Genomic DNA, 23,285 nt, shown 5'->3' with positions numbered 1-23,285 from the left:
ATCCTCAAGGGCTGCTTGCTGTGGAAGCAGTTTCGCTGGACCGAGGGGAGCCACTGTAATTTTGGATACTGGGCCTTAGGGTCACCCGGGAATGGGAATGGCTGCTGTGTGGCCCTGTTTGCCAGAGGGGGCCATTGGTGATGAGCCCCATGCAAGTGGCATCTGCCCTTCACCTGCTCCTTCTAAGCCAGGGGGATGGAGACCCTCCAGAGAGAATATGTGAGTTCCTCTCCTTATGAGAGCCGTGGTATGGGCATTGAGATGACTGACTTGTCAAATTAGTTCGGAAAGATTTTTGACAACTACTACAAGATCATAATGTACTTAAACAAAAACCTGTGGTATGTGTTATCTGTTTGTTTTTAGATGTTGGAGAAGGGAATAAATTTTAGCAAGTAAAAACTTTTTTATGCCTTCACGTCTTTTCTAAGACTTAATTTTAGGAATATCAGAACCTGGATTAAGGTTTACTTCTGGTGACTAACCCAGTTAGTCTATCACAGATTCACTGTTTAGATTGTTATCAGACCTTGGTTCCAGCACGGGTTCATATCTTACAATACACAGAACCAGTTCCTTGGGTATAACTGATCTCGTTTCCTAGTTGGATGACTAAATTCCACACCAAACGATCTCTTGACCTCCAGGTCACATGCTGGCCGGTGGCCCTTTTGCATGAGAGATTGAAATTTATACGTCCATATGTTAGCATATATATGGTTAGCAACTTGCTTTAGCGTTTTAATCCTGTGCTTCATAAAGCCTGCCACAGAGGATGTGGCGCTTTGGGTTTCATTCTCCACAAGTCACAGAGAATAGTTATCAGATCTATATTCACTCAGCAAGGACTTGAGTTTTTCTGGCATGATGTGCACAGTACCAGGGCAGAGAAGGCTGCTGCCCTCAGGGAGCTCCAGGCCAGCAGGAAGTACCACTTGGACCCCTTGTCCTTGGCAGAGGGTGAGAGCCATCTTGAGACTAGAGCAGTCAATGCAAGTGACTTGTTTTCATGCCATAGAACTACAGCTGTGGGTTCATTCTCAGGTAAGGATTTGGAAGAAGCAAACTAAAGGCAGCATATCCAGGCTGTGGGAGCCGTGCTCAATCAACAGCATGGTTTACAATTCAAAAGTCACACTCCACCAGAGGCCTTCTCAGTGTCATGGCCTGCATGAACAAACCACAGACCTCCAGCTCACATGCACACTGCAACAAGGACTGGCATCCTTCATCCATGTTTAGAGGGTGTATATGGAGCATATTACCAAGTAGGATTTCCCCGTGTGGCTGGTGGAATCCCTCATTTCCACGTAACCATACTTCACACATGTATGCATGTAAAGGCCCACTTGCAAACTGGGAGAAGTAATTTTTGCAGGAGAAGAGAGCAGCTCGTTGATTCATAAGTTTTTATGAAGACTCACACCAGACTTGTGGAGGTAAAGCAAGTGTGGGCCTATAGGGATCATGCCAGTGGAAACGCTAAGGGCGGCGAGACACCCTTCTGGACTTGAGTGGCTGGGGCCCGCTGTGAGCGGGAGCTCTTGTTGATCTGGGCAGGATTACACGTGTCTGTGAGGCAGACATTTAGAGACAAGCCTTAGTGGAAACTGCCAGGAGTGGGCAGGAAGGGAGGTGTCCAGGAAGGGCAGCTGGGGTTGAGTTGGATGGTGGTGTCATTCGCCCTCACTGACACCAGCCTGATGGGTCTGAAGAAGGACTGTCACAGTCAGTTGCAAGGCGGGGCAATAGATGAATGATTTTGAACCAGGTGGGTGGTATCAGGTGAACGCTGAGAGGAAGGGACAAGTATTAGGAACAGTAGTAACATCTGGTTGTTTCTGCAGTCATTTGTATACATGACCTAATAAATACTGTTTCTACAGTCATTTGTAAATGTAAACCTAATTCTCATCTCTGGGAAGGTTTGGAACAGAAATCAGTTATCTGATGTGTATTTAACTAGAAGCCTGTGTGAGACTTCAGAAGAATCTCCTGATCCAATGCTCTGGTTACATCCCTATCCTTCATCCATATGGAAATCTGGGCTGTTTTTAGGCATTAACTTCCATTTATTACCATATGTGATTGCAGATTCTGGGTCACTATTCCCCATGGCCTGTTATTCCATGGTCTTGATAGCAACATAATTGTGCAAATGGTCAAATGAAGATGGGAGCAAAGATTTCCCCTTTTAATTCTACCCCTAGCAACTTTGCTGACATGGTGCTCAGAGAATTCCTGAAAAGTATTCCAGCATTTGAGGACATTTGCAGCAAGCAATCCTGGCAGTTGGGGCAGTGGGGTGGTGTATTAGTCAGGGTTCTCTAGAGGGACAGAGCTAATAGGATGGATATATAGGAGTTTATTAAGGAGCGTTAACTCACACCATCAAAAGGACCCAAAGTAGGCCATCTGCAAACTGAGGAGCAAGAAAGCCAGTCCGAGTCCCAATGCTGAAGGACTTGGAGTCTGATGTTCGAGGGCAGGAAGCATCCAGCACGGGAGAAAGATGTAGGCTGGGAGGCTAAGCCAGTCTAGTCTTTTCAAATTCCTCTGCCTGCTTTTTATTTTGGCCATGCTGGCAGCTGATTAGATTGTGCCCACCCAGATTAAGGGTGGGTCTGCCTTTCCCAGCCCACTGACTCAAATGTTAATCTCCTTTGGCAACACCCTCAACAGACACATCCAGGATCAATACTTCATATCCTTCGATCTAATCAAGTTGACACTCAGTATTAACCAGCATAGCTGGGATGGAGAGAGTATGCTTAGAGGGGGTGTTTTTATTTAGAAATGTTATTCTGGCAGGGTGCAAACATCAGCATTTTCATGCCTTGAGGTAACTTCAGCACCTTTTCTAAAACTTAATGAGCTTCTTAATAACAAGTTATGAAAAACCTTGCTAAATTACTTTTTCTTACAAATCTCCATTACAGGAAACAATTGAGTTGCTTTCTAAGAGACTGTAAGACCTGTCTGCTGACTTAGGGACGCTTTTAGGTGGCTGAATTAGGTGGGAAAAGTGTTAGAGCTGGTAATGAGCAGTGGTGGTTGGGTGGGGTGGCCTGCAGGGTGAGAACTGAAGGCAGAGTTTCTGATCTTTATGCCAAGACCAGGCCACAGGAGTATTAAGTGCCTGGCTTAGGAATTTAAAGAAAGAAAGAGGTTGATTGTTATATTTAAAAAACTATTTCCGGGCTCTCTTTACCCAGGAAGAAAAAGCTAAAGGTCCCTACAGATACATAGGGAATATGATAAAGCAGGTCTGAAAACACAATTTGATTTTGTACAAATGATGTCACTTCTCACAGGCTTCATTAAACAGAGAACGTGTTTGATGACAGAAACGCATAAAGGACAGAAATGCGTGCTGTAATATTTACTTATGTTTAAAAATAGCCAGATGGAACCAACTGGTGCCAAATGAAAAATGACCAGTGTAGACTGTGTTTCTTGACAAAACACCTTCAGCACCCATTGTCCAAAAGCCGACCAAAGGTAGTAGATAGGAATGTGGCTCCCTTTGAACTAGGCAGAAGTGAAGCAGATGCCTTGTATATTCAAATGGTTGGCATGTAAAATTTCTACTGGCAGTCCTATTTTCTGGAACAATGTGTATTTGTAGGAATTTGGACATTGTGACTTCAAATTTTCTTCCCTTTCATTGAGGCGGGTTTGTGGTCAGCTGATTTTTTTTCTGGTGATGAGATGTTTTGCGAAGTACTGTGTCAGCCTCCTACCCCTACCCCCCGTCCCTCTTCAGCAAATCCTCTGATTGGGATAGTGGGGAGCCAGGAAGTTGGAAACTGGAGATGGACTAGGAATGAAAAGAAAAAAGGTTCTGAGGGTTAGGAGCAAGGGTTGAAAAATCAGAAAACCCAGCCAGGCACAGGTGACCTGGACCCCGCCTCCTCAAAGATGAAGGATGTCTCCACACACAGACGAAGGAGGTGTGGGCACGTTTGGGACCTGCCTGTGAACCGCCAAGCAAACCTTGACGTATCTGGATGTCTCGTTGAGCTAGGTTCAAAGCTCTGCTCCACTATGTGGTGGACATGGGACTGAGAAGGGAAGCGGCCCCCCAAGTCTGAGCTTCCTCATGTGGAGAGGGGCTGGCCTTTAGCAGGCTCCGTACACATTCACTCACCTTCCATCTTTACTGCACGCCGGTGTCAGGATAGTTCTGCCCTTCTGTGCTCAGCTGGGAGGAAAGGATCTTGGGAAGTCAGCTAGTTCAATAGTGAGTATGAATAGTGAGCGTGAGGCCTCATTGTTACCTTGTGACATTTACAGTTCACTGTATTGGGGGGAATCTGGGAATTTTAAAAATATCTGTCCATTGTCATTTAGAAATTATTGTGGAGGGGGAGTTGCCCAGGGGCTGGCCTTTAAAAGACCTAGTGTAATATATCAAAGATGTAGTCTGCTAGATACGAGAATTGATGGCCAGAGTTCCTCTCTGAAAGGTCACTGGATGGAAAAGTAGTTTTGTGTCTGTTTACAAAAAGAAGCACATGACGGAGTTCTGAGCAGGCTAAGATGCGTGTAAAATGTAAATGCTGAGGAGGATGCGGTTGGCGCTCTGTATCCGTGGATTAAAAATATTCCATGGAAATAAATGGATGGTTTTGTCTATTGAACATTGCCAGACATTTTTTCCTTGTCATTATTTCCTGAACAATACGGTATAACAGCTACTTATTTATATCATATTAGGTGTTGTGAGTAATATAGAGACCATTTAGAGTATACAGAAAGATGTGCATAGGTTATATGCAAATACTATGGCATTTTATATCAGGGACTTGAGCATCTGGATTTGGGTATCCTGAAGGGGAACAGCTGTATAGACCACGTGTTAGGTATTAGAAGGAACAAAAAGGAATCATTTTTACCCCCGGACTGTGGTTCTACATGCTCCTTTGCACCCTAGAGATGGATCCCGCATTAGAACCCAGCCACGTCTTTGGCAGTCTCTTCAGAAGTTACTTGGCTCTGCCTCTCCCCCTTCTACTCCTTTCCCTCCTCTCTCTCTCTCCCTTCTCCCTTTCGCCCTGCGTCCACCTCCCTATCCCTCTCCTGCGTAAACAATAGCAACACAAGGGGCATTTAACTGCTATGGCTGGCAGATGCCCATTTGGAGATGGAGATGAATGAGTCTATGAATGGTAAAGCTTGGGCTTCTCTACCCCTAAGAAATCCTCAACGGCATCATTTGCTTTCGCACTTAAATAGGGGAGTGGCACAAAATAACTGGCCATTGTGTTCCTGTTAGTCAAATATTGGTGAGAGTTCTGGCCTTGGAAACCTTTGATATGCAGATGTTCACGGTTTTCTGCCCTTCCTGCCCCCAAGGGGAACTTGAACTTGTTTCCTAATTCAGCGCTTGTGGGGAGACTGACCTCAGGAGGAACCTGAGCTTGTAGAGATGTTGCGGAATATACTCATGACCACCGATTTCACTGTAGTGGGTTTGACTCACCATCTTTTTTTTTTTTTTTTAACTGGGAACACTATGTAACCACATTAAAGAGGTCTATAGCAGGAGGAATAAAAGACTCATAATGCCTGCTGACTCACTGGCTCATGACTGATTTCCTACACATTCAGCTGGGGTTGTCTGCTTTGCTTGCCCTGTTTCTTGAGCCCAGGCGACCCCCACACACTGCCTGCTGATCAGTAGGTTATGTCAGAAGGCCATAAGGGCCAAATTTAAGCTATTTTTCATTTAAATAGGCATCCCTAGAAATAGCTGTGTGGACTTACCTAATACAGTATTTAAGTCCCCAGCTTTTGAAGTGATTCTGTCTTGTAAAACCTACAAGCATTTTAGACTCCAGTTGTTACAGCTTTGCTTCCCAGCACTCAGCTTGCAACCCCTTGCTTATGTAGATATAACTAAGGTTGCTAACACCCAGTTTTAAATATAGCATTTTTGTTCAAAAAATAGCAACACTGGGCCAGGCGCAGTGGCTCACGCCTGTAATCCCAATACTTTGGGAGGCCTAGGCGGAAGGATCCCTTGAGCCCAGGAGTTTGAGACCAGCCTGGGCAACATAGTGAGACCTTGCCTCTACAAATAATAAACAGATTAGCCAAGCGAGATGGCACGTGTCTGTGGTTTCAGCTACTCGGGAGGCTAAGTGCAAGGATTGCTTGAGCTCAGTCAGACGGTTGAGACGGCAGTGAGCTCTGATGATACCACTGAACTCCAGCCTGGGCGACAGAGCCTGCCCCTGTTTCGAAAAAAAAAAAAAGTCATTATTAGAATGTGTGGTGTTTTCATAGAGCCACAGATTTTGAAGCACAGATCCTAATGTTTTGTGCCCTTCCCCTTCTTATTCAACCCCCTTTCTTGAAATTACAGTTATGTCTGACAACTGAGTGACAGTGTGACCTTTTATCCCGTATCATCGAGCCTTCAATTAGCCTTCAGTCTCCTTTTGGCAGATGTCTCATTTACTGCTTCATTTTCAAGCTTTTCTCATTATTCTAATTGCTAATTAGGGTAATAATAAATATCTTGCCCCAGGTTACATGTCAAGATGTTGCTTTATTGGGGATATCATTCACTTCTTTAACTTTGATTTAGCTTGTTTGCCTCTATGTTTCTCGGATTCCAGAAGATTATACACCACCAAAAACTTAAACCTAACTAAAAAATTATTTAGCTAAAAGTTTGTTATAAAATGGTCCTCCAGAGCAGTGGTTCTTAAAATAAAATTTGGGACATTGACCAAGGTGGCTGACCTGTCTTGAAGGGATATGGTCTCTGTATGTCCAAAGCTAAACTTCATCTCTTTTCTGAAGCCTACCCCCAGTGCCCAGTCTTCTATTTGATTAAAGGGAACAGTTTTTCTTCTCAGCCCTCCTGCTTTCTGCTTACACCCCATTACCTGTCAAATCTGTTCCTGAGTGCTGCAGCACGGCCCAATGCCTTGGTCCTTCCCGGCTCCCAACTCCCACTGCCCTATCCAGGTCTGTAGGAGTTAGTTTCTCCCCAGTCTCTTCCCTCCCTCCTGTTCCACACACTGCTTACACTTCTTGTAGATTTCTTTCTAACCCATTAGCCCATCCTCACCACTTCCCTGCTGAAAACTTCCCTGCTGGAAACTGCTGTCCCTAGGAAGGTGCTTCTCAAACTTTAGCATCCCCTGGAGGGCTTCTTAGAGCACAGATTGCTGGATCGCATTCCCAGAGTTTCGGATTCAGCAGGTCTGGTGTGATTTGCTTTCCTAACCAGTGCCAGGTGTTCCGCAGAACACACTTTGAGAACCTTGGCTCTAGAATGAGCCTGTGCACCTGAGATTTCAGGCTTGCTTCTGTCTGTTCATCCTGACTCTCCCTGCACTCTTCTGCTCAGCCAGGGTTCCCTGGAGTCCCTGTGGTCACTTAGAGACAAGACGTGGGCTCCTTCAGAACAAGCTTGTGTCTTGTTCATCTTATCCCCATCTGCCCATTCACAGCTAGGGGAACTCCTCTGCAGAGTGCAGGTGTTGCTTTTGAAGAAAGAGCACTGAAAAAGACCATGAATGCATTTCTGTTGTGTCAAGAGGTATAGAAGGCACCATTGTAAGCAGAGCATCGTGAGGACCTCCCTGTGGGCGGCCAGGCCACCTGCATCTCTAGGCCACGCTGAGACAACCACACTTCACCATCATACTTGGTACTTTTTGGGTGGCCAGGCTGCCTGTATCTCTAGGCCATGCTGAGGCAACCACACTTCACCATCATACTTGGTACTTTTCGGGCGGCTAGGCTGCCTGTATCTCTAGGCCATGCTGAGACAACCACACTTCACCATCATACTTGGTACTTTTCGGGCGGCCAGGCTGCCTGTATCTCTAGGCCATGCTGAGACAACCACACTTCACCATCATACTTGGTACTTTTCGGGCGGCCAGGCTGCCTGTACCTCTAGGCCATACTGAGACAACCACACTTCACCATCATAGTTGGTACTTTTCTTATCTCTTTTCACACTCTCTCATTCTTCCTGTTCTCTATCATTTTGTCCTTTCCCCCTTTCTCTTCCTACCTTAGCCTTGGTGCCTTCGGTGTGTTCGGTGGCTTCATGGCTTCTGATATTCACTACAAAGCCACAAAATTGCTTCTGAATTTCAGGCTATTTGTTGGAGTCAAGATTGAGGTGATGGACTTGTACTGTAGTTAGAGCATGTTATTGGGTGCACAAGTAATATTCTACACAATCATATTTTACAGGAAAGTTCCTCTTTAACAAAAAATAACCCTGGAAGTGGACTCATGATGTCTCCATTTTACAGAAAAGAAAACAGACTCAGCGATTAAGTAACAATAATGCGTGACACTAACACAAAGATATTCTCCCATTCTTATGCACACAAAGAATAACGTTTTTGCTTTATAAAGTGGCGTGCTGTAGTTAGTAAGTATGTTTGGAATCACAGCCATAGGTGTTAGAAAGTTTCTGCCAAGAGAGAGAAGACATTGTGATGATTAAAAGATATGATTAGGTCATATTTACTCCAGAAAACTATTTGCAGTTTGGGATCGAGTTAAATACACATATGTAGCGCACAGTAGATATTGACAGAATGTCTATAAATGTATAAACATAAAAAAAAAGACTGGGAGGAATTTACCAAACTACTAATAGTAATCATTTTTCCTTGATATACTTATGTATCACTTAAATGTTTTTTAAACAGTATATACATTATAACTTAAGGGTGGACAAAAAGCAAAAGAGCTTGTAGGAAGAGAAATGGATAATCCTAATAAAAATAGAAGAGTCCATGGAAACAGATCAGGCAGTCATCACCTTCTAAAGGGTCTCCCTGTGAGTTCATCCCCTGGCACCCATCCACTTCCTCCTCAGCGCTGCCCTCCTCAGCCTGCCGCCCTGCTCTGAGACCTAGCTTTTCCACACTTCTTTTTGGTGTCTCCTGTTTTGTTTCATCACACCTTAAGCCAGAAATGATCTCTTCCACTTTTGGACAGCTCTCTCCTGTTGGTACCAGAAGTTATCATATCACAGTCTAATTTCTCCAAGGGTTTCCAGACTGTTGTAAAAGTGAAGGCCCCTCTCTGAAATTAAAAAAAAAAAAAGGTAGGCTCTAACGTCATAGTCACTGAGCTTTTATTTATCAGTCTCTAAAGAGTGCTTTTTGGCTTTCTGTGGATGTCTGGATGCCTTACAGTGTCCTTTGGCCCCAGAGGACTCAGCAGCTCACATTGGAGACCTGCTACCTGTAAAGACTACTGCTGCTACTGTGGGAGGCTAGGCCCTGCCGCCTTATCCATCATTAGGAGTTCTTGCACATAGCAAATATACTCAGGAAGCTAACAGATGAAGACGACTTAGAGAAAGGTGCACAGCGATGTCAAATCTGCACACCTATAAATGTTGCACCTAAAACTAATAAAGACCTGTCTCTGCACATGCATATGTTTGGTAGCTGATGATTTTAATTGTTAGAGATGCTATGCAAGAAAGTGAAGTTTCTAACAGATGATATTGCGCTTGGTGAGGAGATAAAATAGTGGAAATAGTCTCAAAAAGAATATAGGTAACATTTTAGAAGTATAACCAAATGGGGTTTCATTTCCACCAGAGCTGAACAGGATCAGTCCTCTGTGCTGTGGATGGCAGTGCCTTGAGAACTGTCAGTGTGTGTAGTGGTGGCAGTTTGTGGCTCTTCTCTTGCTCTCTTTGGCCTTATCCGGCAGGACCAGCACTTGTAGGTCTGTAAACCTGTTTTCTCTCTTCAGGCATCTTTCTGACTTAGCCGTGGTTCCCCGAAGCCTGTGTTTACCTCCAGGCGAATGATTGGTTTACATCAGCACATCTTGCACTGCAGTCTTTCAGCACTTACTCACTGGGCAGCTGTTCCGCAGGTGGCCGCCTAGAGGGGTGCGGATACCACAGGGGCATATTAGACTTTATATTTAATTTTTAAGCATTTTATTTTTTAATGGACAAATACAAATTATGTGTATTTATGGTGTATAATAGGAACGAGTTCAGGACATCTATTTTTAATAAAAATGGTGACTATGTTCACTATTAGTTGGTGACTGTAGTTAATAACAATGTACCATATACCTGAAATTACTAAGAGAATAGATTTTAAGTGTTCTCACTACAGATAAGTGACAAGAATGTAAAGGAATGGATATGTTAATTAGCTTGATTTAGCCATTCCACAGTGCATAGATGTTTCACTGCCTTCTAACCTGCCCCCCTTTCTTTTTTGATAGGGTAGTGGTGGTGCACGAAGATCCGCACTACTTGACAGCGACGAGCCCTTGGTGTATTTCTATGATGATGTCACAACATTATACGAAGGTTTCCAGAGGGGAATACAGGTGTCAAGTAAGTATTTTCCTGCATTTGCGTGGCTCCCGCTCACCGTGTTTCATGAAGAACGAGTGGCCTTTCAGAAATGCACATTTGCTCCTATCTTTCGCCTCCTTAGGATCGCTCAGGCCCCTCTGTGTCCACTGTAACTTTCCCAGAGTCAGTCCCAAAGCTCACTGGACCCTCTAGATGTTCCCTGTGGCCCTGGGGGCTCCATGGTCAAATATGTGAGTGTCACATCCTGTATTTTATGGTGAGTCACATGTCACACCAATGCACAATAGGCTCTGACGTTTCCTGCAATAAAGAGATCTGTTGAACTGGGCCCAATCCTGCATTTTTCATGCTTACTTGACCATGAGACCCATATTTTGAGAAAGAAATACTGACATCCCAGGATGGCAGTGTTCTGTTAAAGATACTTGGGAAATGTTGGCTCATGGGATTACCCTTAATTATTAACTGTAGTGTAAGAAACCCTGTGATATCCAGCATACCTCCTTTCCAGCCTCTGTCCCTCCCAGGCCTCCTGTATAGGGCCCTCAGGTCATACTGAACTTCCTGCAGAGCCACGACTTCCTCTGCTCTCTCCCAGCCCTGAGGCTTTGTGCAGTTCTATTTTGTTTTTTAGAAATGGGGTCTTGCTATGTTGCCCAGGCTGGACTCAAACTTCTGACCTCAAGTGATTCTCCTGCCTCAGCCTCCCAAAGCACTGGGACTGCAGGTGTGAGCCACCATGCCCAGAATTGTGCACTTTTTTTTTTTTTCTTTGGATGGAGTTTTGCTCTTGTTGCCCAGGCTGGAGTGCAATGGCATGATCTTGGCTCACCGCAGCCTACACCTCCTGGGTTCAAGTGATTCTCCTGCCTCCGCCTCCCGAGTAGCTGGGATTACAGGCATGCACCACCACGCCCAGCTAATTTTGTATTTTTTAGTAGAGACGGGGTTTCTCCATGTTGGTCAGGCTGGTTTCAAACTCCCAATCTCAGGTGATCCACCCACCTCGGCCTCCCAAAGGGCTGGGATTACAGGCGCAAGCCACCATGCCCGGCCGTGCACTTTTTTTTCTTGATCATAAAGCCTCTTTCTACCCCCAGCCTGGGTGCTTGATGTATTCTTTAATCTTACAAAACTCACTGCATTTCACCTTTTATCTAAAACCTTCCTAGTCTATCATTTTCATCCCCTACCTCCGAGTGAAGCATTTCTTCCCTTTTCCCTCCCAGCACGTTATATTCCTTCTGCATAACTCCTGATGGCACAGAGGTGTTCACCTGGCATTCTGCCCCCCCTAGCCCGAGCTCCTTAAGAACAGGGTGGCTATCAGTCATCTGTTTTCACAGCACTGACAGTGCCTGGCACACAGTGAGCGCCGCCCCACTAATGCATCCTCAGTGAAGGAGGGAGTACCTCTGGTTTCTCCACCCCTCTATTTTAGCCACTTCATTTTTGCTTATACCAGGTACTTCTCTAAAAATGGTCTTGGAATCTGTGCTTTGTTATTTAAATCCTCTGATGCTTAGCTTTTATTTGGGCCACTGCTAGCTAGATTGTAATCTTTTTATGGCCAGGAACCATGCGGTATTGCTGGCTCTATCCCTCATGATACGTTGCATGTAATATGCACTCAAGAAGTGCCTATTGGCCGGGCATGGTGGCTCACACCTGTAATCCCAGCACTTTGAGAGGCCAAGGCGGGCAGGTCACGAGGTCAGGAGTTCGAGACCAGCCTGACCAACATGGTGAAACTCCGTCTCTACTAAAAATACAAAAATTAGCTGGGCGTGGTGGTGCATGTCTGTAACCCCCACTACTCAGGAGGCTGAGGCAGGAGAATCGCTTGAACCAGAGAGGTGAAGGTTGCAGTGAGCCAAGATTGCACCATTGTACTCCAGCCTGGGTGACAGAGCGAGACTCCGCCTCAAAAAAAAAAAAAAAAAAGTGCCTATTGTTTTTTACTTGACACTGGTAACATTGGATGTCTCAGCTTGGCGAGTTTGTCCCAGTGTTCCCATAGCACGTGCATTAAGCCCTATTACAAAGGAAAAGCAAGCTTACTTGTGTATTATTTAATTTATGAACATTTTCAAAGTTGGTGTCAAGGTCAGGGTTTGTCTGTGATAGTAAATATCCATCAGGTGGATCAGCCTAACATATGGCACATGAAACAGTGTGTGTGTGTGTGTGTGTGTGTGTGTGTGTGTGTGTGTGTTCTTTACCACCACCACAGAGCACGTATACGATAAGTCCTCAGTTAATGTCTTTGATAGGTTCTTGGAAACTGCAACTTGAAAACGACTATAATGAAACCAATTTTTCCCATAGGCTAATTGATACGAACAAGAGTTAAATTCCCATAGCGTATTTCTAGTCACAAAAACATCACCAAACTTCTAAATAAAGACCACACTTCTTATGTTAAACATGAAATAAATGTGAGCGATACAGACATTTAGGAACAATTGATAAAAATAAGTAAGATATTTACCTGTTTATTCCAGTTAAGGGTCATGGGCGGCTGGAGCCCATCTGGGCAGCTCAGGATGTCAGGTGGGAACTGCCCTGGCCAGGACACCCTCCCATCGTAGGGAGACTCATACTCACACCCACTCACACTCACACACTCACTCCACTCACCCACACTCGCTGGGACCATAGAGATGCACCAGTTCACCTCACAGGCACAGCTTTGGGATGTGGGAGGAACCCAGAGTTCCCAGGAAAAACCACATAGATGTGGGGAGAACGTGCAAATGAAATGCCGTTATTTGAGGACCTGCTGTATACATGTAAATGTATATACATTCATCGAGGAGCGTGGTGACTTACATTATGCTTTTGACTCTCCTCTGATCTGAAGACAAGTCACATAACTTTTCTTTGGTCGCTTGCTCCCCCTGGAAAATGAAAGTCCTTTTATGGATGTGTCAGAGAAGGTGAAGGAAAGTATGTCCAGTCTTCCTGATCTGTACTCATTGAAGGGAGCTGCTTTGCGGGTCTCGATTTGCTTCCTTTTTTTTCTTTTTCCCCCAGAGGATCTTTTTATTCTAAGCTTTGATTTTCTTAGGCTACTGTAGAATTAAACTGAAACAAAAGAGCAAGACCCAGCACTTGGATAAGGGGTCAGAAGTTTGTTGAATGATAGAAGCAGCCCGCCTAGAGTTTTTAAACCTAGTACTTTAAAACTGCACCAAGGAAGCCATTTATAAAGATTGAGCTCCCTGCTTCTCAGTGGCTGTCATCTCTAGCTGCACTTTTGTGCCATCGGGGAGCTTCTAAAAAATACTGAGGCCCAGGCCCCATCCCTATTCAACTGAATAAAAAATTCTAGAGCCTGGGTATAATAGAACCTGGTATAGTATCAAGTTCCCCTGGTGAGCCTGCAGCTTAACGGCTAGTTCTGGAGCTGGAGCTGGCATATGTTTTCTGTAAAAAGCCTGGTAGTAAATATTTTTGGCTTTGGTGCCATATGGTCTTGGTTGCAACTACTCAACTGCAGCCTCACACAGAACAAAAATGAATGTGTGTGGCTGTGTGCCACTATCACTGTGTCTACAAAAACAGCCAGTGGGCCTGATTTGGCCCTTGGCTGCAGTGTGCCCGTCTCTGTTTTTGAGGAATAAAATCGCATCATTTCATATGGCTAATGCAATTTTTTTCCCATCTGGAAGCAACATCTGATTGGACTCATCTTGTATGGTGCTTGTTACAGTCTCTGTAAATTGGAGAGGGTCCGAGAATAGCTCTTCCTGTTTTCATCAGGACTGTTTTTAGGGATGGCAAAGAAGTCAGTGTGTCCAGCCTGCGTCCTCCTCAGCCACGTGGCTGATTCCTGAATCTGCATGTGCAGCACACTGCCGTTGTCTGGGGCATGATCTGTGTGATGGGGCCAGCCCTGCCTTCCATCCTACTTCCTTAGGTCCTCACATCAAATCAGAGCCTCCTCACGAACACTCAGACCTAACATGCTAAAGCCAGATGCACTATGGTCCCCTTTTGCTTCTTTGAAACCTGAATAGGAATCGGGAAACATCTCGGTATTTCCTAACTTTTGCTTCACAGATACCGCTTCACGTCACCTCATTTTGCATCTTTTCTTTGTTTCTGTTTTTCTGCAATCATGACTTCACCCATGTAACCAGGATTCCAGGTAATTCTTGATACCTTTGGTCATCAAAATTTGGACACATAAAGAATTATATTTTCCTTTCCGTATTCTGAGTTAGAATGCTTTAGACTTCTTGAAAAGTTTTGATGAATACCTCTTCTGAAAAGGTATCTGTTTACCACTACAGCAGCTTTCTTTACCACTCATCTGCTGACTTCCGGTCTAAACCAGTAGGGTGTTAAAGAGGAATCACAAATTAAGTGCCCTTAAGAGCTGGATATTGCCTTTTCTCCCCTCTGTGCCCCTCTCCTGCCCCACTTAAACAAAACAGAAATAAACAAGCAAAGAAAAAATCAGACCAAAACTGAGGGAGAAAACATTTCCAATCTGAAGCCACCATTTCTTATCTGAGGACTAAAGTAGAGTCTAGCTGATGTTTAATAGAGTGGGGTTGCGATACAAATTAAAATCTAGGAATATTTATGTACGTTCAGCCCATCTGTTGTTGTTTCTCTTTTTTTAGATAACGGCCCTTGTTTAGGCTCTCGGAAACCAGACCAACCCTATGAATGGCTTTCATATAAACAGGTGAGTTTGTATGAGACAGGCTCTGTGGACTCCTCTTGCAAGCAGGGGTGCTTCTGTATGTGAATTCTTGGAGCCGGAAGGTTTCTCCAGAGTGTATGTGCTGGACCAGCTCAGAGCCTTGCCGTAAGCATGGGGCATCCAAGGAGAAACTTGACACAAAGGTTTGGGGAGAACAAGTTAAGGAATTTCACAGGTGGTTCAAAGCATTGTATTTCAAAGCTGATGTGGATACATTGTGAAGTCAAGTATAATTTTTAAGATAAAATTCTAGAAACTCTCCCGGTCCTCCTGGCGGCATAGGATTATTTCTCTGCACTTGAGGGGTTCTGGAAAAACTCAGAAGCTGGAACGTGGGAATACGTCTTCATTTCACAGGTGAGGAGGACCTGTCTCAGGAAAAGAGGTGACTCACCGAAGGTCATAGCTGGTTAGTGGCAGAACCAGGACCAGAAGCAAGGCCTGCAGCCTCTCTTGTGTAGGCTTTCCTAGTGCGTGCTGCTGACCCTCAAAGCTGTGGTCCAACTCACCACCTGTGTGACACTTACCCCCAGGCAGCTGTAGAGAGGAACACAGATGTTCGGGGAAGGCGCTTGTGTTACTGTATAAGCACAAAGGAAGCTGGGATCTGAGTATGGTGGCCCTTGTCGGTCTCTAGTCCCCACCCATCGACGGCTACAGCTGTTGAAACAGCGGCTCATGAGTGGCAGTAGCAGTGCAGGAAGACGTTGCTGTTTATTTTTATTTTTATCATGATTACAATGAATGTGGGTGCCACAGCTCTTCCCCAGTCCACACGGCACCCCGGGACAGGCACGTGCTCCACACATGCCAGCTCTGCTGCCTGCTGCTTCCACACAGCTGTCCAGGAAAGGCTCCTGTCCCTGGCCCCCCTTCTCCTGCTCTAGGGGCAGGTAATCATGCGGATTCATGAATACAAATGCACTTCCTCCTTCTGGGTTTTGTGTGAAGGGCAGCTTAGGAGCTGGTGTATTTGGGGTGCGTCTGTGGAAGGGATCGTTCTCTGCAGCCTCGGAGCCACACTCCTGCAGTAGTGCTTGTTGGTTCTTCTCAGACTGAAGTGCATGATTTCTCCCCGTCCGTCCTCTGGGGTCGACAGGATGCAGAAGGCTTTGCTTGAGAGGTGTTCATCTGTCTCTCAAGAGAAGGGGAAGCAACTTCTCACACCTCCCATGTAGAAGGAGCTAGGAGCAGTATCTCACATGATTGGAAGGATTTCCCATTTTTATTCTGTCCTGTCAGAGCCAAATAGTAGTTTCTTGCACAAATAGTAGTTTCCAGGAGCCCTCATTTTCACAAGTGTAAGAACAGCCTGTGTGTGTTGAACATGTGTGTGTTGTGTGTGATGGTCCTGAGGCATCATGGAATCCTCTCTGCCTCCTGGGTTACTTCTTTTGTTTAGTGGCTGGAAGAGAGAAGACACGTCCATTGCAGATAGGCGTTTTCAAGGCAGATTGAAAATCACTGGGGTTTCTGAAGGTGTGAATCTATGACTTGCACACTTCATTTGGAAGCAGGTGAAGATACAAAACTGAAGCCAACTTTGGATTTGTACATTCAAATCTTTTTTTTTTTCAATCATCCAATGAATATGACCTTTTGGTGGCTAGGAATGCCTTAAAGGGTTGTTTCTTTTTTTTTTAAGAATGTATGACCGATCTAGAAATATAAATGTGCGTGTATTATTCAATCATATTTACCAGCTATATAGCATCCAATTGCAGGCATTTCTCAGGCTCCGATTCCTTAAATGCAACCAAGACTTTTGAACTCGTCTGTGAAGGAGAGAGTAGTAATGAGCCTGTTTGTGTCATCCTATTGTCACCTTACCACGATCAGTCTGTTCCTCATAGGTAGGGCCAGGATGGTGCCAAGGCCCAGAACCAGTAGGGTTCCAGGCCAGGAGTAGGTATGGCCTTATTTCCTACGGGTATGGGTGTGCTTTAAGAGTACTCTTGAGAATTTGCAAACTGAGAATAAAGAAAATAACTCCAGGCCAGGCACGGTATGGCTCACGCCTATAATCCCAGCACTTTGGGAGGCCGACGGGGGCAGATCACCTGAGGTCAGGAGTTCAAGACCAGCCTGGCCAACATGGCAAAACCCTGTCTTTACTGAAAAATACAAAAATTAGCTGAGTGTGGTGGCAGGTGCCTGTAATCCCAGCTATTCTGGAGGCTGAGGCAGGGAGAATTTCTTGAACCCGTGAGGAGGAAGTTGCAGTGAGCCAAGACCATGCCCTTGTACTCCAGCTTGGGCAACAGAATGAGACTATGTCTCAAAAAAAAAAAGAAAGAAAGAAAGAAAAGAAAAAGGAAAAGAAAAGAACTGCAAAGTTTAAGATTTTTTAAAAATTTTAGTTTATTTGGGGTAGGAACAGGGAGAGGATAGGATAACCCTGCTGAATTTTGCAAACCTATCAATTTTTACTTAGTTATTATAATATGCATTTTTATATTTACATGTGTTGCTTATCATTGTAATATTGTCCTAAGTTTGATAGTTTTCATAATTATAATATTTACTATGTAGCATTTTCTTAGTGATTTACCATCATTTACTTAATCATCCAGCCATGATTAGGTTTTTTACCCTAGAGATTTTTGATGCAATAATTTTGAAATATTTGCATATTGTTTATATGTAGGCTTTTTTTTTTTTTTTTTTTGAGATGGAGTCTTGCCTGTCACCCAGGCTGGAGTGCAGTGGGGTGATCTCAGTGCACTGCAGACTCTGCCTCCTGGGTTCAAGCAATTCTGCCTCAGCCTCCTGAGTAGCTGGGATTACAGTTTCACGCCACCATGCCTGGCTAATTTTTTATTTTCGGTAGAGACGGGGTTTTACCATGTTGGCCAGGCTGGCCTCGAACTCCCTCAAGTGATCTGCCTGCCGTGGCCTCCCAAAGTGCTGGGATTATAGGCGTGAACCACCGTGCCTGGCCTGTATGTAGGCTTTTAAAAACCTCCTCCTGAGTTTGAATTGTTTCCTAAGAATACATTCTCAAGAATGGAATTGTAGAACTTAAGGATAAGAGCTTGCTCTTATTTTTTATAGGTCTCTCAAAAGTTGCTGTTTCTGTGTTTGTACCAAATAAACAAGTTTTGGCTGCTTTATAAATAAATAAATCCATCTCTCTATTATTTTTAAAATTGTATAAAACTAAAATAGAAAAAAATGTATAAATAGCCCTGCCATATAATTATCTGTGACCTGCAGCCATTGGGATAAGATTAATTTGCTTTGCAGAAGGAACCCTGCAGTCAGTTCTCTTAATTCTGATTTCTTGTGAATAAAACCTTGTGTTTTACCAAAAAATCTATCAATAAAGGAATACCTGCATGTTCCTCTCCCTTTCTGTGTGCAGCATTGCTTGCTGGCTGAGATACAAGCCTGCCATCCGGTCAGCTTTGTTTCTGGAGTTGGGGCCCAATGCTGCTTCTGACTTTTTCCTCTCCATTTTAGGTTGCAGAATTGTCGGAGTGCATAGGCTCAGCACTGATCCAGAAGGGCTTCAAGACCGCCCCAGATCAGTTCATTGGCATCTTTGCTCAAAATAGACCTGAGGTATGAACCAGTAGGTACTTGCTGTGCATGATTTTGAGAATTCTCAGATATAAGAGCCTAACTTCTGCTAGAGACCAGATTTTGTAGTCTGATTTCTACTAAAAGTATAGCTTTACGTTACACCTTAGAAAGTTACACATATGAAAACCTCAACCAGGGCCGCCGGGCACAGTGGCTTACGCCTGTAATCCCAGCACTTTGGGAGGCCAAGGCGGGTGGGTCACCAGAGGTCGGGAGTTCCAGACCAGCCTGACCAGCATGGAGAAACCCCATCTCTACTAAAAATACAAAATTAGCCAGGCCTGGTGGCACACATCTGCAATCCCAGCTACTCGGGAGGCTGAGGCAGGAGAATCGCTTGAATCCGGGAGGCAGAGGTTGCGGTGAGCCAAGATTGTGCCATTGCACTCCAGCCTGGGCAACAAGAGCGAAACTCCGTCTCAAAAAAAAAAAAGAAAGGAAAACCTGAACCAGGGCCTTTTAATCGCCTTTAAGAGAAAAAGAAATCACTTTCTTGAGGGGATTATTTTAGTTTTTTTAAACCAGGTTCCCAAATAAAATCCTTAGAACAGATAACTAACAAAGGAGTCTTTTTACTTTAAGAGTCACCTCTGTGGTTAGAAAAATGGCACTAATAAGTTATAGAGAGACTTAGATACATTTTTGTCAATAGCAGGTTCCTTTTTTTCCTTTCTGAAAGGTATGAGGCTTTCCCTCTGGTTGGTTTCTAGAGTTTAAAATACCATGGGTGATGGGGACAGTACTCACTGCTAGCCAGCCTTCCTTTGGGCAGTCTGTCATTGGTCTAAGCCCAGCACGGTTTCTGTAAACCAGTGTGTAAAAGTGTGTTAGTCCATTTTCACGCTGCTGATAAAGACATACCTGAGACTGGGAACAAAAAGAGGTTTAATTGGACTTGCAGTTTCACATGGCTGTGGGGGCCTCAGAATCATGGCAGGAGGTGAAAGGCACTTCTTACATGGTGGCGGCAAGAGAAAATGAGGAAGAAGCAAAAGCAGAAACCCCTGATAAACCCATCAGATCTCATGAAACTTACTATCACAAAAATAGCATGGGAAAGACCAGCCCCCATGATTCAATTACCTCCCCCAGGGTCCCTCCCACAACACATGGGAATTCTGGGAGATACAATTCAAGTTGAGATTTGGGTGGGGACACAGCCAAAACATATCAGAAACTGAGTTTAAATGAGCAGCTCTTTTGGAAGTATTGCTTATGGTATGACTCAACAGATTAGTAGATCTAGCTGGCTTAGAAAAATGGAAGCACCTGGCTTGAAGAAATCGAATTTATTCTTATACCTGCTTGTGTCCAGAAGACATGCTGACTCAATCCCTGTGCTACTGACTTTTTTTTTTTTTTTATAAATAAAGATGGCTTCTTAGAGTTTTGTGGTCTTTCAAGGGGAAAACAGCATTCTCCACAGCTGGACTGTGACTGGGCTTGTAGAATTTAGTTTTTTTCATCCCAAATGAACACATCAAAATGTTTGTTTTGATGGAATTTTATCATGAATCTAGAACTGCAAAACGAATCTCTTCAAGAAATAGGTTCCTTCCTGTATTTATGAGTTCATTCAACAAATGTTGCTGAGCACCCACTATATGTCAGACACTGTGTTGGGGTGCCAAAGCACAGTGACTCGGCCTCTCTTCCTGAGGTACCACATAAGGCAAGACAGACCTAAACACCGGTGCTTTCTCTGTCAAGTGGTAAGTGTGGGCGCAGGGCAGAAGGATTATGGGAGCTCAGTCAAGGAGGGCTCCCTGGAGGTGGCACCTGAGTTGAATCTCAAAGGAAATAGGGGCGGGGAGGCCAAGGGAATGCCCACGTTCACACCTGTGTCTGGGAGTGGAGCATTTTCATGTGGTGGAGTGGCAGGAAAGACAGCCTTCCTTATGCGTCACATGTGCCTAAGGACCTTGGACCTGATCTCTATGTTGTTGGCTGAAAATTCCTTCTGGGAAAAAAACGAAACTCAGAAGCCTAGTTCCAGGCCAAGTGGATGTGAGTGGGTTGTGCCCCCTTCCCCCGGCTGTGCCTTTATCTGTCCTGTGTGTCAGAGTTCTGCAGATGATTTCATTAGAAAGCTGCAGCCGGAGGCAGTGGGGTACCCCTGGGTATGGTAGTGAAAGAGTGATCTTTCACCTTTGTCCAGTAGGTAGGGCAAGTGGCTATGTGGCCAGTGCCTTCAGACACATCTTACTGCATCTTGCATGTGGCAGTGTGGCCAGTTATTGTCTCACTTCTTTCCTGCACTTTTCTAGAGGGATTTTATCAAAACAGTTTTGCTGCTAGACAAGGTACTTCTTCCCCTATTCCAGGGCATACAGTGCCCTGCTGCCAGAGGGGTCTTCCTTGAGCCCCACAGCCGCTGTTTTGCTGAGAAACTCTCAGTGGCTGCTCCCTGCTCTCCAGCCAGAACCATCTGTGCCAGTCAGATCGCTCTCACTATCCCTGCTTTTGATCCTGCCATCCCCTCTGTTAGCATCTCCCTGCCTCCCTCTGTCTCTGTCTCTCTCTCTCTCTTTCTTTCTCTTTCCAAAGGCAATCTCAGTTACACCCTCCCAGTAGCATCTGTAGCTACCTTGGCCGATGGTGGGCTTTCTTATCTCTGAGTCAGTCCCTGTCTGATAATTATTGCTAATTATCTTTTAACATATTTGCCTCAATTCTTCAGGCAGATTTTAATTTTTCTTTCTTTCTCTCTTTCTCTCCTTTCCTTTCCTTTCTTTTTTCTTTTCTGTCTTAATCTCTCCTCTTTCTCTCTCTGTCCTCTCGTCTTTCTTTCTCTCTCTCTCTCCTTCCTTCCCTGCCTCCCTCCCTCCCTCCCTCTCTTTGTACATGCATACATACATACATACAGGATCTCACTCTGTCACCCAGGCTGGAGTGCACTGGTGTGATCACAGCTCACTGCAGCCTCAACCTCCTGGGTTCAAGCAATCCTCCCGCCTCAGCCTCTCAAGTAGCTGCGACATGGTGTGTGCCACCATGTCCAGATAACTTTTGTAGAGGCAGGGTTTTGCCATGTTGCCCAGGCTGGTCTTGAACTCCTGGGCTCAACTGATTCCCCCAACCTTGGCCTCCCAAAGTGCTGGGATTACTGGTGTGAGTCAGTGTACCTGGCCTTAATTTCTTTTTAAGAAGGGGGCAGGTGTTTTGTTCTCATTCTGAATCCCTTACAGCACCTGGCACAGAGTAGTAGCTAACACAGATGTTAATTTTGCTGCGTCAAATGTTTTCACTTTGAATCTCTCTTGAGTATTGTTCTCCTTATTGATTACATGATGACATCCTGTTTTCTCTCCCTGACCTTTACTGTTTGTTTAGTGGGTGATTATTGAACAAGGATGCTTTGCTTATTCGATGGTGATCGTTCCACTTTATGATACCCTTGGAAATGAAGCCATCACGTACATAGTCAACAAAGGTACGTCTGTGATCTTTGCCTGGATTATTGGCATAGTTATTGGTTAGGTTCAGTGACTTTACATTTGCTTACATTTGATTTGACAAAGATTTTACATGTAAATATATATCTACCTTTTTATTCAAAGAATGTAGTACTTCAAGTATCCTTGTGCTGGATATGACAGAGTGAATCTTCTAACATCCCAGAGCTTATTCTTCATTGTATCTCTTCATTTACAGCTGAACTCTCTCTGGTTTTTGTTGACAAGCCAGAGAAGGCCAAACTCTTATTAGAGGGTGTAGAAAATAAGTTAATACCAGGCCTTAAAATCATAGTTGTCATGGATGCCTACGGCAGTGAACTGGTGGAACGAGGCCAGAGGTGTGGGGTGGAAGTCACCAGCATGAAGGCGATGGAGGTGAGTGCCCCGCCTCCTTCCCTTCTCTGAAGGCTTTCCCTGGGGCCGTGTTGGCTCACACGTGCTATCCAGTGCTATCTAGTGCTATCGTGCAGTCCCAGCGCTGGCCGGTTGCCTCCGCAACCCATGAAAGAGAGCAGAAACTTCTGTCTCATTGCTGGAAAAAGGATTCTACATGTGTGCCCAGTGTTAACACATCACACCTTACCCAAGTGCTTTCAGCACTCCAATATTTATTCCAGAGCACTGACAAGCTGTGCCCGGAAATGCCAGAAATGGGAATTACAGCTTCAGGCAGGTGGAACTTTCAGTTTCTGTGTCTTCTTTGGGCTTTAATGCCTTTTACTTACTAATTTGTCTCTAATGCCAAGCCAAATATAGAAATCAGCCTCATCGTTCTTTTCCCTGGATGGCTCGTGGAGAGTCTTGGTGAATTTCCAACATACATGTTTGATTTGGTTTGTTTTCATATTGACTCTTTTAAGAGTCATACCAATCACAAGTTTAAAGGCAGCCATTCCAGGAGAATGAGCGTGGTCCATGCTCAGCTTGGGTGCTTGATGTCAGATGATATAAGAAGTTGATCCCCGTCAGTTGGACTTGGATTAGAGTTCCATCCAAGGAACATGGCTGGAGGAAGATCTTTTCATATACATATCATAACAAGTCATAGGAAAACAGAGTCAGTTCTTCTCTTTCTGAAGGTGTTAGAAATATTTTTCTGAAACTGTTATAGATAGGATTTTAAATTTTTATGTGTAGTTTTCCTCCTCCTACAAAGAATTTGAGGCTATAAGTAAGGATCTGT

General features: G+C 44.6%; 1 protein-coding gene across 10 annotated transcripts in view; it reads left to right on the top strand.

Moving 5' to 3' along the window:
- ACSL1 (acyl-CoA synthetase long chain family member 1) overlaps positions 1-23,285 on the top strand; it is a 71,486-nt gene that overhangs the window by 28,084 nt on the left and 20,117 nt on the right. For 9 of the 10 annotated variants that reach the window (XM_055384892.2, XM_019025440.3, XM_063705677.1 and 6 more), the window contains exons 3-7: positions 10,246-10,360; positions 14,977-15,041; positions 18,522-18,623; positions 21,978-22,077; positions 22,299-22,477. In XM_055384892.2, coding sequence (XP_055240867.1) covers positions 10,246-10,360; positions 14,977-15,041; positions 18,522-18,623; positions 21,978-22,077; positions 22,299-22,477 — 561 coding nt within the window. Of the gene's footprint in view, positions 1-10,245; positions 10,361-10,463; positions 10,573-14,976; positions 15,042-18,521; positions 18,624-21,977; positions 22,078-22,298; positions 22,478-23,285 lie in introns of those variants that run through there. The other variant, XM_055384893.1, reaches the window with a different exon arrangement.

This window comes from Gorilla gorilla, chromosome 3 (genome assembly GCF_029281585.2).
Source record: "Gorilla gorilla gorilla isolate KB3781 chromosome 3, NHGRI_mGorGor1-v2.1_pri, whole genome shotgun sequence".
In the NCBI taxonomy this organism is placed as follows: domain Eukaryota; kingdom Metazoa; phylum Chordata; class Mammalia; order Primates; family Hominidae; genus Gorilla; species Gorilla gorilla.
The sequence above is the reverse complement of the archived record's forward strand: the minus strand, read 5'-3'. Positions and strand labels throughout refer to the sequence as shown.